The 19,903-nt window shown below is 38.1% G+C and overlaps 1 protein-coding gene across 2 annotated transcripts in view; it reads left to right on the top strand.

The window, feature by feature from the left end:
* The first annotated feature begins 10,077 nt into the window (after nucleotides 1-10,077).
* Nucleotides 10,078-19,903, top strand: part of clstn1 (calsyntenin 1) — a 32,459-nt gene continuing 22,633 nt past the window's right edge. The window contains exon 1 of one of the 2 annotated variants that reach the window (XM_060893575.1): nucleotides 10,078-10,371. In XM_060893575.1, coding sequence (XP_060749558.1) covers nucleotides 10,275-10,371 — 97 coding nt within the window. In that variant the 5' untranslated portion in view covers nucleotides 10,078-10,274. The remainder of the gene's footprint in view (nucleotides 10,372-19,903) is intronic. The other variant, XM_060893577.1, reaches the window with a different exon arrangement.

Genomic DNA, 19,903 nt, shown 5'->3' with positions numbered 1-19,903 from the left:
AAGAAGGTGGAAGCTCATGTTCTCCTCAGGAAAAACTCCAGAGTGGAAATATTTTTACACTGGGATATAAAGGGAGCGCTACATTTAAAGGCTACATGAAGGCTGAAAAAAAAACTAAGAATAAAAATAATAATAATAAAAACAACAACAACAACAACAACAACAATAATAATAATAATAATAATAATAATAATAATAATAATAATAATAATAAGTTACCTCAAGGACAACAAAATACTTTCTGTCCATAAATGATACAACCCAGAGAAGCGAAAAGCAAAATCAATAGGGGCTTTAAGACTAAACCTGAGCTCAGATTTCTTTTCAGACATGTAACAATATCTTCAATAAATATACTCTTTGAAAAAAGTTGACCGCAAGCAATTTTAAAGGGTTCTTTAGTATGTTTCTCTTTTAGAAGATAAAAGTAGAACCTGTTCCAGAGAAGCAAACACTTTGAGCTAAGATGTAAATTCAGGTTTGTTTATTAAGTCATAAATTAGGGGAAAAAATGTTCCAAAAATCAGGAACATTAAGAGAAACAAGACTTAATGAACAATCCAGGAAGAGAACAGGGACAAACTTGACACAGGTCAGTCAGGATATTAAGAGGATCCACTCAGGTTAGACAAAAAACATGGTCGAGAACCGAGAAAACTAAATCCAATAACCAAGCACAGACTGGAGGGAACCGAACGTATATTTCTCAGACTGAAAGCTGCTAAACAGTGCTAAAGCAAACACATAAAAAACACAAGTGAACACAATTAGAATGATGGTGACCATGATTATGGGAGTGCAGATAGTTGCTGGGAGTGAGAATCCACGGCGGCCATGTTTGTAGGCCATGGTGAAGCAGAGATCATGAAGTGTGATGAAGGGGTGCTGTTTAGTAGTTTTAAACATTTCTGAAGAGTGTACATGACCAATATTCCAATTTGCTAGCTAATATTGGGGAAAACCGTTATATTTGTATTATATCAAATCTATTACATTCAACCAATTACAGTCAAGTGCAAAGTTAGCAAAAGAACAATGAAAGTGTACCTCGATTTCACAAATTCTGCCAAAAAAAGTTCAAAGTAGTTAAAATGTAGTAAAAAATATCACTTTTAAAAAATACTTTTAAAAAATGAAATATATAATAACACAAGACATAGAAATGATAAAAAATAATACAATTCCACAGTTATTTGTGACTAGGAACCAAAGGAGCAAATTTGGCATCTTTTCTCTTTTTTTCCCCTCACAGTGACATTAAAACATTGTAGGTTAATGGGACATCTGGGAGTTAATGTACTGTATGTGGAGCAGGGCAGATAGTTGTTTCCTCCAAATATGTTAAGCAGCATGAGCAGTAGATTCAGTTGGTTGTTTTCACAAGTCTCAGTGGAAGCATGGGCTAACCTTCACATTCCCCACTCTCCTGAGGTTGTATGATAGCGAAGAGCCGGCTGATAAGTGGGGAATCGGCACGTGAGCAAAAAATACTATTGTCAGAAAGATAATTGGTTTGAATTGATATAGTTGGTGGGTTGGACGATGAACCTGTCATGAAGGATATCAAATATTTCTTTGTGTTTAATATGTTTAAACCATATTGTGTCTGGTGTGTGTTTGGGGAGAGATTTCTTATTTATGTTAGATTCAACTCATTTCTGTCCTTTTGACTCCTCTGATCCATTTATATTAAACATTTATAATAGAAAAATACAAGATTTCTTTTATTAGTAAACAACTGTGAAACATAACCTACTAAATGTCATCTTTCGGTGAATTAAATTTTATTGCCTTCACATGAAAATATGAATGTACAGTATAGTATCTGATTAACAGTACAGTATCTGATTAAATGATTAGGAGAAGAACAACTAAACCTTTTTATAGAGCAAAGTCATTTGTTTTAGCAAACGTCGACCCCATCTCTTCAGGAAGAAAGTACAGAACTTCCAGCACTCGGACCATGAGATTCAGGGACATGTTCTACCCTCAAGCCATCAGGAGACCCAGTGACCTCATTAGGAAGATTTAAACACTAATACATCTTACTGTACTGCACTCATAGACACGTGATTCTATTAGCCCCTTACCAACCTTCTGTACCTGCAGCATGGATGAATGTAATAGAGTCTGTGTGGTTTCGATGTTGGACAGCTTTTCTTTGTGCATTCCATTGTTATTTGAAGTTTTAATAAAGGACATGCAAGAACAAATTTCAGTGTACTTTCTGTGCTCGTGAGAAGAAAGAACCTTGGCTCTGATTTTTTTTGTGATTATTGAAGGCACATCATCCATCTATTGTAAATGCTGTCAGTCCACAAATGGTACTGCATTCACTTGATGTTTAAACGCTGAAACTTATTTGAATAATATCAAGCCACAGTTAGACAGTTAAGGACACTTATTCATTTTTCACTGGCAGCAGACTGATTAAAACCCTGTACTGTTATATTTCCTGTGAAAGCAGGGCAGAGGTTCTGTGATTCAGCAAATTCAGAGCATCCGTCACACTACTGCCAGACAGTTCACAGCATCCTGCTGTCTATTTGACTCCTGGCTTATTGTCTCTCACTGTGCAAAGGCAAAGAGCAGCTGATTTAATTTAAATCAAGTCATTGGGTCCCAGAGTCTATCCTGGGAACACAAGGTGCAAAAGCATCTATAGCCATTGATACCTATAGGGCATCAAACACATATACTTGCACACTTGTTCACACCTAGGAGCAATTTAGCATAGCCAATCAACTTCCAGTCATGTTTTTAGGAAGAACATGTGAAATTCCACACAGACAGAAACCACACCTCAGGAACAAACCCAGGACCATGGCACTTCAAAGAGCAATGACGCCCTTCCATGTAATGCATTATCTGAGTTTTTTTTTTCATATAAGTGACTATGTTTAAATTAGGCATTTTTTCCATACTACATCATTTAATGCACTTTAATAAAGTCCTTAATATCATTGAGCTTAAGTGATATTTAGGGTTTAAATTTGAGGAGGGATACGTTTGGAAATGTAAACTAGCAATTCTTTACTAGTGTATTCTTTTTTTTTTTTTTTTTCAATTTTTAAAGCTTTACTACCAAAAATATGACTTTAATATTCTTTTGTTGTGAGCACTGGCAAAGAAGGAAAACAGTCCACACACAAAAAAAATTTGCAACCAGATTTAACTTCAGGCAGAAACTTAAATGGATTTATTCATTTGTTCATTCATCTTCCTCAATTATTTTATCATGAGCAGAATGGATAAGGAGCCACATCTGAAAACAATGTACACAAGGCAGGGGACTGACTGGGATTCTACAGTAAATGGTTAGATATAGATATATCTCACCACCTGTTATTGATATGTAAATGTTATTGTTGTCAATTGTCAAATAAATTAGAATACAGAAAATGTAATCAGACAGGAAATGCAATTACAAAAGAACATGAATAACTGAATGTTGTCTCTTTTTCAGGAAAAATAATCATTATGACTATGTAATTTGATAGATTTCATATTACACAATGCTACATAACTCCTCTGTCTCTTGGGCAGTTTTTTTTATAGTGCCCATATCCTTAAACCCTAAACTTAAATTTAGAGGGCAGCTGCCCTATCTAATCCTGAGCCACCCTTAAAATACCCAGTGCTAGCAGAGAAGTGACTCCAGCATCTCCTGTGGGTGAGATTCCACTGAAATGGAAATATGGAAGTGCGTAGAGACAAGGATGACATCTTTGGACAAGCAGACTATTTAAAGAGTGGCGTGTGTTACTCCAGCCGGGGTGGCGGATGTGTTCACAGTTTCCAGTGGGTGTGGAAATGACATCAGATCAACAACAGAATGAAAACGACTTTGTCAACACAAGGGCATTACATAATGATTAAAAAGCATGAAAGGCTTAATGCATTTCTGTGTAATAGCCTCAAGTCTATTCACTTATTATGCCCTACAGGATTTAGAGATTAGAAACGTTAAGAGAGTAAAGATGAACGATGATGTATGAGAATATTCCTCTTTCAGATCTGTGTAAGCTAATATTTCTCTGTAAATGAACAGGCTGGGAAAAATTCATTCACCTTGTGCTGTACTGAAAGCCTCGTATAATTTACCGACTCGGCTCTGACACCACCCGTACCATGCAGCTAGGAATTAATATCTGCTATAAGTGGCAGAGAAGAGAAGAGTTGCTGCTGGATCAATAAGGAAAAAAGGTCTTTTGAAGTAGCTGAACTGCTGTTTGGGAGTTCGGTGAAGAGTTCTGCTTTTACACAGGCTGCCAAGATGCTAACAGGAAACACAACGTACAGTGTAGCTTGAATCTTTACCAGAATAAATATAGCAGAATAAATATAATAGGATGCCATTATTATAACTACCACACTGAACTTTTTTTTATTAACTTTCCTTCCTCTTTATACTGGCTCAGCATCTTGTCCACTTTCTTTTCCTGGTGGCAGAATCTATACTCTCAGCAGCACACACTGCTTTCAGCTCTCAAGCATAATTCTGGACCGACGTGTGTCTACAACAGCCCATTTTGTGGGAGGCTCTGACAGAAATCACAGCTGTCTTTCTGAAATCTGTATTTCCAGTTCCAAGTGGAGGAGGCAGATCTTTCTGTCAGCATAGTATGGACAAAGCTGATGTGTCCAGAGGCAGAGTTTGTTTTAATGAGACTGCCTGGGCCAGGAGAGACTCTACAAGAGCTTTAGTGCACATATCTCTCAGTTTTACACAGAAGTAGGTGGCTAGGAGACATCCATCTTTCTCTGTTGTTAAGTTCACCCACTCATCACATGACCGGATATTAGATAATAAGGTTACGGATGCTTGCGCTTGGCTAGTAGCTTTTCTCCTCATTTAGTGGCACTGGTTGCATTTCATATTTGATGAAACACTGCTCAGTTCCTCATCAGTTTTAAGTACTGTAACCGAATACAAAAAGGTTTGATTGTTACACAACAATTCCTGTGTTAACCTATCACACTTAATCTAGCAGAACAACATTAAAAGTATTACATTAAAAAAAATAATTTAAAACCACGCAATCATGCAAATTAGCGCCCGCTGTACTGTGGTGCGGTGATGCTCTATTATTAATAATATTATGAGTAAAAACTAAAGTAGCTTGGTAATTTAATATACTAAATATTCTTACTTTTAAACACAACACAGTAGCATCATATTGTTTCGTAAATCTCTATCTCCCTCTCTACATTTATGAAAAGATCTAGTGAGTTTCGGAGGCTAAAATGTAAAAGCAATGCTAAGTTTAAAGTATAAATAACAACAACCCTTAACTCCTCCCCTAAATCTACTGCGGAGACTAAAAGGCTACATGCTTTGTTGTAATTTTTTGTAATTACAGATTACAACAAATTTGGAATAGTTTTTGTTTTCAATCCAAAAAGATGCTGTTTTACTATTTTTTCTTGTTTGAGAAACTAAGCTAAACTAACAGTCACTTACAAGCTGCTGTTATCTAGCTCATACCACTAAGCTGCAGTTAGCCTACCTCCCTTTTAATCATTTTGGTAGAAGAATGGAGCCACCACATCTAATAAAGTAATATTAGAAGATGTATTTCATTTACTGTAAGCTGTTTCATGCTCTTACATGTGTGATGAGAAAAAAATGACAGAATGCAGCCGAATAGCTGGATATTAGTAGCTAGTTACTAGTAGCTTTTCTATAACAAATCAGGTTCTGGAATCATATATACTTTGTTCCATACTATATCTATATATTTATATATCAATATGATGAATTTACGAACATACAATAGTAAATTACAGGCTGAGGCTGTGCACCATGTTCTCATTGTGTGCATATTGTTTTGGTCACATGCCAAAATAGCACTGACCCCTGCAACAGAGCTTGCCTATACAGATCACGAAGGTCTCTCACCCTAAGTGGCCCAGGGGGGGGGGCTGGGGGAGGAAACTCTCCAGGGATTGCTAGTAGTGGCTTGCTTGGATTTGTGTGAACTTGTGTATACTTGATAACAGAGGGCTTGCCCCTGACTGCTGTGTGCTCTGGTGGAGAAAAAAGACGTGAAAGGAAGCGCCAATGCAGAGGCGTCAATTGAAATGACAGAAGTGGGCTTTTATGGAGGTCAGGGATCAATGGTTTTAAAATCCAAGCATCAAAGCCTCTCAATCCATGCACAGCTCTAATCGAACACACATGCAGTCCATATGGAGAAGTTATCAGTCTGTAGTTCAGAAAAGAATAAGCTGGATCTGATTACTTTTGGTAAGAAAATACTTTAGAAGAACACATAGAAGAGGTTCATTATGAACCTGTTAAATTCTTTCACAAATAAAATTATGCTTGTTAATGATCAAAGATCTATCCATAAGAGAACAATTTCAACATTCATTATAGTGCCTCATATAAGTATTCCACCCAAAGACCTGGTGAGGTCTGCATGAAATGAGTTTTCACTCCTGAACTCATTTGAACCTGACTCTGCTAGCAAACAGCAGTAAGATGTTCTCTACAGCAAAGTAAAAGCACCACACAAATAAGCAGCACGATAATTGCTAGGATTCAGGCCTCATTTCTCAGCCAGTTTGTCCTTGTGACGGTTTTATTTTTTTTAAAAAACAGCTACCCACCACCAACATCAGCAAAGCTTTCTAAAGATAAGATAAGCAATAAAGATCATTCAAGCATAGGAATGTAAACTATTATAGAGGCAGGTGAGATTTAATTTGTATAACACAGCTATGAGATTAAGGAAAATTCTGAAATTCAGGGGAGATTTTCCTTGCCAATGTTGCCCCGACTTCCTCATTAAAGATCCATTTCTTTTAAAAATGTAGAATTTTGTATCCTGAATTTATATACATTAATTAAGCTGATGTGCAATGTACAAATAAAATTGAAAAAATAAAATTAAAGTGAATATTAGAGAATTGTGCAAATAGATAATAGCTTGGCCAAAAATTTAATCTTGCAAATATGTAAACAAAAAAAAAAAAAAAAAAATGAAGGTTGCATGGGTGCGGAGGGGAGAGTTGCTTCCTCACAGTTACAAGGCCCCTGGTTCAATCCTATACTAGTGCGACTATCTCTGTGAAGTATTTTTTGCATGTTCTTGCATGTCAGTGTTGGATTGAGTAAGTGTAAGAATAAACATAACTCTAGCAAATCATAGCATATCATCATTACTGATATTACTGATAATAATGTAGATTCATTTAAACTGATATACAAGGACAATCTTTGTTTGTGTTAGGTCATATTTGCTAAGGGACATGCTATACTTCAAAACTGTAGTAATGCTTTTTAGTCTTCTTGCTAAAGCTCTGAATCAACTTAAAGAGCTTAAGTCCATTCTGCCTTCTTGTAACCAAAAATAAAATGATATTAATACCACATTTACATTCAGCAGTATGAACACTTTCTCCCTCCCTTTCCGATCTTCTCTCCTTTCTCACTCTGTGTCAACCTCACAGACAAACACACGCACAAGGACCAAAATAACCCAGCTATTTTGAAGACGTTGTGCAGTGCATGCAAAGAGACAGAGAGAAAAATATAATTCCTGCATGGCAGCAAGAAGGTGGCAGAGAGGAATTATTAGAACAGCACAGAAGCATTAGCTAGGCTTGTATTTCCTTTAATAACATCATTTACCCAATCCTTAAATCCCATTGACTCTACTGACTGAATGCGCTCTGAACAGGAGAAACTTGAGCTTTCAAGTTCTCCCTCCATCACACAGACAATGAGGTGAGTGATTCTGAACACCAGAAACGCCTCTTTGAAGTCAGCCGTTTTAAGATGCTAGGTAGAGTTGTTTGTATATGTGTGAGCTGTTATCTTTAGGTTTTTCACCATACACAGGGAGAGCTTATTTTGTAAAACAAAATAAAGTGACAACTTCCTCCACTCTGACCTGTGAGAAGATCCTTCTGTCTGAATCTTCATGTAGAAACATGACTCGCTTTATATATACACCCTTTCTGTCAAAGTATTCCTTTTCTGTTTATCATTATCCTTTGCTTTTCTATAGAGTAGCCACAATGAGCTCACTATTCTGTAAGAATCTGAGGAAGGCTTACTCACTTTCTGAGCCAGTTCATGTATTGCCAGAAGGGAAAAAATACCCTTTGTGCTGAGTTCTTACCAAATACAGGCCCAGAACTGTCCATTTATTGTGCATCAGTCTGCCCTGTGTAGTTAATAAAGGAAAGATACTATAATAGGACTTGAATTTATTGCATAGATAATGCCATGATTTAAATAATATTGTTTAAACCACTTTATTTCAGCCAAATGTTACAACCAAATCAGATCCTATCCACTGTTTTTTTGTGTCTTTAATCATTTTGTTTATAAAAGTCACTGTTGTTTTTCTGCTCTAATATTGAGGTACGACTTAATTTCTACCTATTTTCTTTTAAACAATGTGTTCCGTGCTATATTTAAACTGTTCTGATTGTGCTTACACTTACAAGGCATCTGCAGTACTCATTATACAGTCTTAGAAAGAAAGGATATGTCTAAAAGCCTTAAGGGTTTACTCTATCATCCCTCTTGGGAAGTCATTTAAAGGTGTTTTTAATGTAAAAATCTACAACAGTGGGTTTCCCTTTGAGAGATGGTTCCAAGTAAAACTACTTAAAGAAGCAAACAACCCAGAAGTGTATCTGTATATACAGTTCATTTTATTCTTATGCCCTATGTAAATATATCCTGTATTCTTTGTCCTTGGCTTGTTTTATATCAGTGAATGGATATTTGCCTATGCTACTATAATTATTCAATGACACAGCAGTTTTTTCATAAAACATATTCCATTAACTCATACATCAATGAACACAGCATCATCTGAGAAATAAAAGCCAGAGATTCTAAAAAATCCAAAATGTTTGTGTCTCCTGGATGAATTGATTGTGGGCTAGTGGTTACATTAACACTGAGAACCATCACAGGAACTAATCTAGTCCAAATCACATTGGGTAATGGTTACTAATATTAACTTCTTGGTAATGAAACCTAGTGCCTTTCTGTTATTCTTCTCTCTATCCCCAATAAAAACTCATAAATGCATGAATGAATTTGATCTATAATAGCAGTCGATTCTCCAGGTTACTAGTTATCTTGTTATTTTTATTACTTCCTGGTAACATTAAAGCAAACCTGTGTTATTTCTCATTACAGGACTGTGCTGGCATATCTGTAGCGCACCACTGTTTATTCAGTGATTATATTGTTGTATAAAAGGCCAGCGACAATAATAGTCCTGACTAACAAATGTTAAAATTACAACAGGCCATGTGAGCCCAGCTACAGAAAGCAAAGCACCAAAGGTTGTTGCTATTCTCGTTTAAAATGTACAGTTAGTCAGTATTCACACACACATTTATACCAATGGATCGTTTAAATTTGCCAATGCAACTAAAGGCATGTTGATGGGAGGAAGAAAGAACCTTGTTAATCCAAGCTCAGGATTGGACTGTGGACCCTGTAACTGTGAGTCAGCAGCACTCCCTGCTTCACCACCATGCCACATAATAGGCCAGATAAAAAAAGATTTGGTACTTGATGCAAAATGTCATATTTTGTCATAGTCATGAATTAAATTTATGAATGAAATCATTGTCTATATGAATGACAGAAAATAATGCAGCTTTCGTAGATTATTTCATCGTAAAGGACTTAAATGGGCTTTTTGGTGGGCTTAGAATTTACTAGAATGTAATACAAAATGATTTTGGATCATCTGGGTATTAATTGTTCTAGCAATTAGGGCAGCATCCCAGGCTGTACCCTCCCTGTGACCACGCCCCTTAAACCAGATAGATGTCTCTAGAACACATCTAAATGTATATAGCAGATAAAGTCCAGGGACAATATAATAATATCGCAGCTTGATAAACAGGCCACTGTGACCGTGTTGTTGCAGGAAAAAAACAAAAGGCTGATTATTAAATATTTGCTGCGACTCTGGTTTTAGTCAATTGTTGGATATGAGCACTTGCACTGACAATAACAGGCGTGACGTCACTCACGTGTGTGCGCGCGTGTGTGTGTGTGTGTGTGAGTGTGTGTGTGTGTGTGTGAGAGAGAGAGAGAGAGAGAGAGAGAGAGAGAGAGAGCAGTGCCTGAATAGACAGAGCTGCGCGGCAGCCATCTTACAGCTTTCACCGTCCACCGATCTACATCTCCTGGATATTTCTTTAACAACGGCGAGGTGTACGAGGAGGAAGAGGAGGAAGCGCCTGTTTTTAAGCTTCTTTTTGGTCATTTGAAGCAAAACTACGGGATGAGGAACAGCAGGTACAAGCCTCTGTGCGCGGCGCACGGACTCCTGCTGCTGCTGCTGCTGCTCGGGCTGTTATGCGCGGCGCAGGCAGCCAAAGGTGAGCTTTAATCCGCAGAGATTTATTTATTCCCCTGTTTGTAGACACGAGATCCAGATCTTTTATAAAATCAACACTAAATGGTCTAAACGCTGCCTTATTAAAGGGAAATGACTGTCGTCCGCGTTTGTAGCTGGTGAAGCGGTGCGCACCCGGACAGTGAGAGATGGATGGATGGATGGATGGTGCATTACAGCTTTTAAATCTGTACTTAGATTTAAGACTATGTACAGGATCCAGTCTCCGTCTTTCAGTTTGTAAATACATTCAGTTCGTCATATTCTGTTTTAATGGGCAGGTTATTTATCTGTCCGCCCTGTTCAGTGGGACACCGACGTGCGCCGCCAACACCCTGCGCTCCAGCTGCTCCCTCTTTGTACACGCACAAACCACACTGTCGCAGAAAACAACATCTTTTGTAATATGTCCTTCATTTTCAGTGTCTGTCTGTCTGTTTGCTATCCTTGTGTTGTGCCGTGACTCGTGTCCTGCACAACTGTGGAGCAGTTGTAATGAATAAAACACAAATAACATTGCGCATACTTTAAGGAAAAATCCTCTACGCATTGCAGAGCCTGTGAACAGGATCCTATTTTAAAGGATTTATAAAAGTTACTTTGTCATGATGATGATTGAAGAAGTTTCATTTATTTTATTTTATTTATTTATTTATTGATTTATTTATTTTGGAGGCCTTGGTTGCAGGTGCACAGGCATCAACAGTAGTCAGGACTTCATCATCATCATCATCATCATCATCATAATCATTAATCTATCTAGTGCTGTAACATTGCATTACATGTTTACTGCTTTTATCCTACAATTAAAATGGGATTATATACTCTGCGATAAAAGGATGCAAAAACTGTTTTGTATCTTCAATGTGCATCTTGTAGCTATATGATATAATACAAGGTGATAAAGGTCAAATAATGTACTTTTTTTTTTTTTAAATAATTACTATTCCAGGTAAAAGAAAAGTTACAAATGTAAAAGTATGACCTACAGTATACATCCATCCCATCCATCCATTTTCAATCTTATATATATTAGATGTGAGTGTGTGTGTGTGTGTGTGTGTGTGTGTGTGTGTGTGTGTGTTTGGTTACCTTTTCAAAGTCAAAAGGCTGCTGCCTAGCAGTTTTCCTGATATGACACATCTGCACATTGGCCTATATATTATATTTTACCCTGGCAGTCAGGACGTCCTCATATATCAGTCTAATACTGGAACATTACACACTCTACTGCTTTAAAGCAAATGAAAATATGTTGCATTTTTAAATATTGAAAATCATGGTTTGTCCTTTTTTCCTCACAAAATATGCAGCACGTCTCATAGAAAGGTGACATATGGGTTCTACATGTCAAATTAATATAATGTATGGTCTGGACACATGACGCTTCACATGCCCAAGCCAATTAGAGAACAGAGAACAAGGTTTTAAGCCAGACCCATTGACACAACATGCAGAGGAATGGGTTGAAGGGTGACAATAATTGTCAAGCATTATGTAGTTGCCATGTGCAGCAGCTGGGAATGCACAACCAGAGGCCAGCAGTCAAGGAAGTGGATAAAAGCTGAATTGTGGTGCGGTCCTGTCATGGCACTGGTGATAAATAAGCTTACAGCATTGCATGATGTTCCTGGGATATTTTCATACAGGATGTTATTAAATGTCAGGTTTATTCTTCCTGCATAAAAGAAAGATGAAGGTCATGATGTAGGCTTTGCATAGGCTTTGTAAGGTCGAGTGAGAGAACGGTTTAAAAACAGGCAGGAAATTGCTTCATTCTTTTATTGTAGCTCAAATGTATGTTGTCATGACATGTCAGCATGACTGCAGTCAATAATGATTGCAAATCCATTTGTAGCCTTAAAAAAACAAAGAAAATATTTTTTTATTTTTTAAATTATAAAACAGAACTTATTATTTATTTGCAATTCAATTTTCAATGCAGAAAATAAATATTAGCAACTATACTAAAATGCTATAAAGACTGAGCTCTTATCTTTCATGTTTTTTTTCATCATAGATTGGTCCATTAAGCAAAAATGTATTTTGTTCATTTAAAAGGATTTGTGCTGCAAAATAATTCACTTTCACTGACTATTAATCCTAGCTATCAAAAACATCTCAAAGAGTTAAAGAAGTCACACTTGTACACTTGTCATCATTTATTAATTATCCTGATTTTGGTTTTATACCAATTCCTAGTCTCGGCTCAGACATCAGAATCCTCTACTAGATCTGTTGTGCTTTCTGAAAGGATCTACTACCCTTAATGTCTTTCACAGAAAGTCTTTAACTAAAGCTGTTTATTGCAGCACACCTGCTCCCTTCCCAACTGTTATCACTCAAGGAGCACGTGAAGCCAGATCCAGGCCGGCCACCAGGTTACTCTCTGGTCTCGTGTAGCTGTTTTCTTCTTCCATGTCCCACCCTTGCTGTTTGTTCGTTCTGTGTAGACGCTGAAAAATAATCTTTACCAGCCACAAAAGACTGTGTGTGTAGTGTATTATTCAGGCCCTTTTTTTGTTAATGCAAGAAGCTCATGCTTTTTGTGGTGGTATACATTTTCATGCTGTTTTTTAAATAGCTTTGAAAAGAGCATTGTTGCTCCGCCAGCCTGGTGAGAGTACAGGCAGTACCCGAGGTACTGAAGATCAACAAGAGATTACAGCATGTAGACGAACAGAATTTTTTTTTCCACCAGCCCTGGCATACTTATGATTATAATTTTATTTCTAACAGCATTACTGTACAGAGTATTAGCTGCCAGCGGATACATATGGGTGTTTGTTGAATTAATCAGTTGCATGACTAATTTCTTAATCATGTTCAGTGGCGGCCGGTCACGATATTTAATTAGAGAGCTTTTCCCTGTCAGGAACTTGATGTTACTATTAAGAACACATTGTGGTTATTGCTTGGCGTCTCGATGTAGGCACAAAACTATTACATATTACGTGTACGTATGGGTTTCAGGTCTGAATAGCGAACACGGTAAGCTAAAAAAAAAACGCATTTCCTGTTAGTCAGCCCTTTATTTCTAACCACAGGACACTTAATGTCATTTTATTTCTAGTTTCGTCTCCAAAGGTTCAACAACCTGTTGTATTTCATGTCTGCCTTGACATAACCTCAATGTGTCAGCAAGGCAGACGTGGATAAATTAACCACACAGATCTGGGGAGTTTCATGCTGTGTAATCACCGGATGCAGCTACTAACAATAATTTGTGTTAGTCTACAGTCTGTGCTGGAAAAAATCAGCCCCAGCCTATATTTCAGACCATGCTGTGTAAATATTTATGGTACATGATGTGATGATTGTTACACTCTTGGTGCTCCTGTACTAAATTCTACAATTGTATTTGATATGTAGATATAAATAATTTACATTAAGCCATTTGTTGCAGGTAAGTTGTTGGGAGGAGCCAAAAATGAAGGCTTAACCCTACTAGCTCAGTTATACCGGTCGTCATGGATCATTTTGGAGTAATCAAAAATCATTCTGATTGGTGGTTACACAAATGTGTTGTTTTTACTGCAGTGTGCTGTGATAACATGGTGATTCTGGATTGTAATTTCATCCCATTAGGCAAAAATATCACATTTGAGGACATTTTTGTGATACCTGATATGTCTGAAGATTAAATACTATTAAAATACTTTTAGCAAAAACCACATTTTTAAAACTCCTCCCTTTTGTTTATATCATGATAATGGATCTAAAATGAACATTTCAGATTGAACAGTGCATAATATGACACCATGTATCCTGTTGCAAGATTATTGGTGCTGGATGTTTTGTGCAAATGTTTGACAGGGTTGCGTTTTTATAACAGCAATATGTCATGACAGACTTGGCATTTAACATAAAACATGACATAAATAAATAGAAATGATTCCTTCTGGATTTTTTTATTAGTAAATCGCTGTAGTCTAAATTTAAACGATTAAGTATAAAGATGCTAGATTTAGCGCATATTTCCATCAGGAAGGAACAATCAGGAGATTATTTTAGGTATTCTAATCCCAGTCAATAAGAAATATCCCACAATCTGCAGTGTTTCAGAAACCCACATGTTAGCCTGAGGTATGAGCTAATGCGTTTTTCAGAACATTTTTTCCCACACTTATAGTATATCAGTATCTTTTCCAGATTATTCACCCAGCTCTTTTAAGTAGTGCAGAACTTTTTTCCAACTTTGCTATAAACAGCTTTATAGTCAGCACTTGTACCCTCCAGGCTGACTCTTTGCCTGTCTCAGCAGCTCGCACTCAGTGAGGACGCGACGCACGATGCGGCATGATGTGTAATGTCAAAGCATCCCAGCTGCAGATATCAACAGCCCAAATGCCAATCAAGTATTCATGATGCAGTTCTGCTTCACTGAATGTCCCCCCAGTAACACCTTGCTGTTTGTGCTAAATATAAAAGCTAAAGGCTGCTAAAGGCTGTTAGAACTCACCGGGGGAATGAAATGTGCCTCGATACTACATGAAAATAGCTAAATATTTTAATATGTGAGGCATTACACCTTCCTAAGGCAATCACAATGCACTAAAACTCTAAGAATTCATTGGCAGTTGTGGGAAATGTGGAGGCGAACGAAGCTTTTTTCTCTCTGGAAAGTTGTTTTCCTTAAAAAAATATCTGCTACATACAGCACTTAAAGGGTAGAGAAACCAGTCATCCAGTTTAAGTGAAAATACTTTCATATACTCCAGATAAAGTGAGATATTAATCTATTAATTTGACAGTCACCTTTATGAGAATAAATAAACTTTAATAATAGGACTAATTGGTGTTTTTTCCTTCCTCCTGGGAAACTAGTGAATATTAGACCTGTATATGTTAAACACAGTGCACCAGTTTTTCTGCTCTGTTTATCTCCAGATTGAAAAGACAGAACAAAAGACTTCTTGACCTGGAGTTCAAGTCTGGAACGAACACGTCACTGTGGGCCCACTGCTGGTAGCATATTAACTCAGACGTTCTGCATGCATTGTGATCTAAATCCTGAATCCCAGAGATGAGGCGAGCGGTGCAGGCGTCATAATATCCATCAGCTGGTTATTGTTGGCGAATGCTTTTGCTTAGAATTTCTATGAAAACTACTTTGGTCAAATTTCACTGTGACCAATGGGTTATGACTGAATCAATACTGTTTATGACTGCGTCAATACTTGTTATGACGTGGTCATTTATGGCTGATATATTAAGTGTATGAAGTGTATGATCATTATTAACACTACAGACATCACGACTTGTTAACAGAATGATAGTTTTGTGTTGTGGAGTTTGCTGAAAGGAGGCTTGAAGCTGGTTTGCTAAATGTATCAGCGCTAATGGCGTGTGCTTTGCATAATGACTCGGATTCTAGTGTGTTTTTATTCACCGAGTCTGAGTAGGAAATGCAGAGAATTTCTCATTAGGCTAATAATGAAACCTTGTTTATGAAACGTTAAATGATGGAACTGTAACTAATATGCACTTTCGGATGAAATCACTGCGTGTTTTGAGCCTGTCTGACCTGTATATCTCGAGAGAGATGTTTTTGTTTAGGGAAACACATCCCTTTGCCAGTTTGTGCCCTAGTGCGTCAGAAGTGCCGACTCTATGGGAACAGGTAACTAGAGAGCTATTAGCTACATCTAAGAGCTGTGTGTGTGTGTGTGTGTTTCAGCCACAGGTGGGCTCAAAGCGATCTCTGTGCTGTGTGGCCTTCTCTCTCGCACTTCACTCTCACTGGCTCTTTGTGTGGCTCTCTCTGAGCCCAGATTGAGCCCCATTCATGACCGCCCTGCCCCCAACCCTCAAAAATAAATGCCTTAGCCTTGTTGTCTGTGTTGTGATTGCTGCAGTGGACAAACAGACTGTTCTTTGAGCACATAGGAACCCCCTGCCTTGCTTTCTGGGGCCAACAGCTCTGTCTATGTGAAGGAGTTTTGGCTGGTCACCCAATTTCCAAGGTAGTCTCTGAACACTCAATCGTGGCTGTTTGTTGATCAGTTACCTGCTTATATTCTAACTTGTCTCGGTGCTGTGCTTTCCTTCAGAGTGGAAACTTGAGAGATGTTTTATGATCAGACTAATTATCAATTCTTTGTGTGGGCCTTGAACAAACTTCTTATTTGAAAAGAAAAATCTCATCGTGGGCGTTGAACTGTGTAGCACAACTTGCTCATCACATAGTCATGTAACCTTCTGGAGGCATGATCAGCGTAGGAAGAGTGGTTTTATTTATTTATTACTTTCCAGCATACCGAAGAAATGTCGAGATTCTGTAGTAGTAAAGATTGGCTGCTTGGCTGACTCATGTGTATATAGAGTCTTAAAGATCTGCTCCTGAAGACGGGCCATCATTGAGCTGCCCTGACTGCTTTGTGTGCAAGTAGCTCTTTGTAAAGCTAGATTTGAATGTCCTATTGTGCCTCACATATTCTCATGGGAACCCGAGAGAGACGTCAAACCACAGTTACAAATTTGTCTCGAATAGAGTTTCTTTCAAACCCTTTAACTACACTGCCACCAAGGTACAAATTTCGTCTGTTTCCTCAGTATGTGTAGATCACCTGGTACTTTTTTTGTGCTGCTGCAGACAGAGTTTGAGTTGTGATTGCAGAATGCACTTAGTGAGATCTCTCAGCTCTTTGCACTGAAGGTGTGAACGGGAAGGCGTTGTTGGTGCTAATTGGCTGTGGTTGCTGTAGCTCATGCTATGAGTATGATGAGTGTCACAACACACAACACACTGCCTGCACTGTTCTGGTCAGAAATAACCATAACCAAGCCATTTAAAACTTCCAGACACTGGACACTTCTTCTCAATGTGACCCAAAGTCCTTCATTAATAATGCAGAGTTTCTGCACAAAATGGAAGTGGAGCTGATCGACTTTATGATACGTTGACCTCCTACAAGGACGTTTACACGTGGAATGGAATTAAAATAAAATTGACAGTAAGGTCGAATGGGTGATGCAAAGTATTAAGGAAGAACATTTAATTTCTTAAGGACAAATATTTTACATTATATTTACAACATATATAGTAGGATAAGTGCAAATGTGCTAGAGTTCAGTTATAGTCAAGTATATGCAGCAGCAGGGTTGTGAATAATTTAATGACAACCCATCACTGATTTTCTCACGAGTTTTCACATGATTTTTTTAACGCTCTTTCTTTGATGAGTGAAGTGATAATATGGCTTGTTAAAAAAGTGAGGAAAAAATGTAAGATGATGAGATTTCAGGGCATCCTGAAATTAAAGAAGAGTCGCGTTCGATTATTGAGAATCATTTTTATAAATGAATATATAACATTTTTCAGATATAAACATGTTTCATATTTGGCTTAAATGTTTAAAACGTGCTTCAGCAGAGTTTGGTGTCTAAACATAAAACCTGGAGTTTAAAATGTGGATTTACAAAGACAAACATTTTACGGATGCTTAAATCCAATTAGTATTCAGAGAGTATAATTTTTTACCCAAATATCTTTAGAAGCTTTAAACGTATATGTTCATTTTATTAGTATCCCTAAGTCATTGTGTCTGTAATGCAGCTGTGCTGCGATTCTTTTCATGAAAAGACCAGAGGCCTGACTTTATAACCTCCGCCTCCTAATTCATCATTGTTAACACACACACACACACACACACACACACAGTTAGATTGAAAGGCGGTTTCACTGTGTGGCTACCGGTTGTGGTCTGGTTCAACTAAGGTGCAGGTTAAATTGCCCTACTTGGTAGCAGCAATTAAAATGTCTCTTGGGTTTCAATAATTGTGTCCGTTTCCTATTGTGAATGATTGTAGACAACTCAGAATGGGTTATATGGTCCTTGCAGTAAACATACCGTTATCCACATAATTCATTTACATTTATTCAGTAATTGCTTTATCCTTAATCAGGAGCCTGGGCATGGGGCAGACTCGGGGCAACACGCACATACACACAGATATTCCCACATTCACACCCAGGGGCACTCTGGTATAACCAGCTGACTTACTGCTCTGTATATGAGAGATGGAAGGATGCATGTTGTACTGTATTCGACTACAGGTTGTAACCTTTAATTCTTGATTTCTAAACAGAAATTAAGTGCCTCTCAACTCAGAATTCCTAGCTCATGGGCTTGAGTTCACCACGGGACGTCAGATCGACATGGCTCTATGCAGCATCATCAGTAAACACATGAGCTCTTCTGATCTTTTTCAGAGTTCAGCTGTATATATTATTATTTGCTTTAGATCAGTCGGCCTACAGCCGCATTCAATTTTTAAATCTATATCAAAACTAAAACTATACAGATTGCTGTTTTTGAAAAGGAAAACAGTATTCATGACTGGGATGTAGGGATGTGGTAGCTCAGTGGTTAAGGTGTTCAACTACTTATCGGAAGGTCATTGGTTCGAATCCCAGGTCCACCAAGTTGCCAATGCAAGGCCCTTGAGCAAGGCCCCTAACCCTCAATTGCTCAGGTGTATAAACCGATATAAAAATGTAAATCACTCTGGACAAGAGTGTCTGCTAAATGCTGTAAATGTAATAATGGTTAACTGAGACTAGCTTGTTGCAAGCAAAAGGCTAAGGCTATCATGGAAGCATTAAAAGGGTTTTACCACAAGGTACGTTGAACACAATATTTAAAGTCCACGCAGACTGTAAACCGAGCTAAAGAAGGAACTGGTGACCTTGGAGCTGTGAGTCTTCCCAGGTCACCAACGTGATGCTAGGTCCACAAACTGCTGACTGTCAGTAACGAAACATGTATTGTATTTTTTTTTTAAACATTCACCTCTATTCCCTTCCTGCAAATCAACCTACTTTTTAATGGAATGAAAGTAAATCCAGACCAGCAGGATTGAAAAATTATTTCTGGCCCAGCCGAGCCGATGCACTTGTGATTAATGGGCTGAGATTTGTTTGTACAGCACTGTTGGATCCTCATGCCTGAGGCTTTTTGTATAGCACATGTGATACACTATTGCAGTTAGTCCAAATAGTGCTAGTTCATGACCTTGCCAGTGAATGAAACGGGAGCATCCTATTATAGGATTAAATGTCTTTGGGCTGACATACCATGGATCGCATGCTGTTCCATAAGCTAGATTCCCCCATCCCTAACTTCCTAACACAACACCCCCCTTCTCTTTCTCTTTCTGTTTCTCTGCTACAAGCCTTGAATGCATCTCCTCATTGATTGTATAACACTGCAGTAGTTGCTAACGCTCCGGTCTGACAGAATGCAGTGGGCTGAGTGTGTGGCTGAGCTGGATAACGTGCAGAAAAGAATGCGTGTCGGACATGTTTCTGACTACTAGCTCTTATCTGAACGTCGGAATGCTGAGGTTAGCCGTCAGCGGGTGGCTGAAGTGCAGTGCAGGCTCATTCCGGAAGCCTCCCCACTTTCCTCTGGTCAAGGTTTATTTACCTCAAACATACACACACACACACACCCAGACGCCGACACACAAGCACGCATGCTGCCTTGCCCTGGATACACAGAAGCCCTCTA

The sequence above is a fragment of the Tachysurus vachellii genome, chromosome 19, assembly GCF_030014155.1.
Source record: "Tachysurus vachellii isolate PV-2020 chromosome 19, HZAU_Pvac_v1, whole genome shotgun sequence".
Classification (NCBI taxonomy): Eukaryota; Metazoa; Chordata; class Actinopteri; order Siluriformes; family Bagridae; genus Tachysurus; species Tachysurus vachellii.
This window is presented reverse-complemented; position numbering and strand designations above follow the sequence as displayed.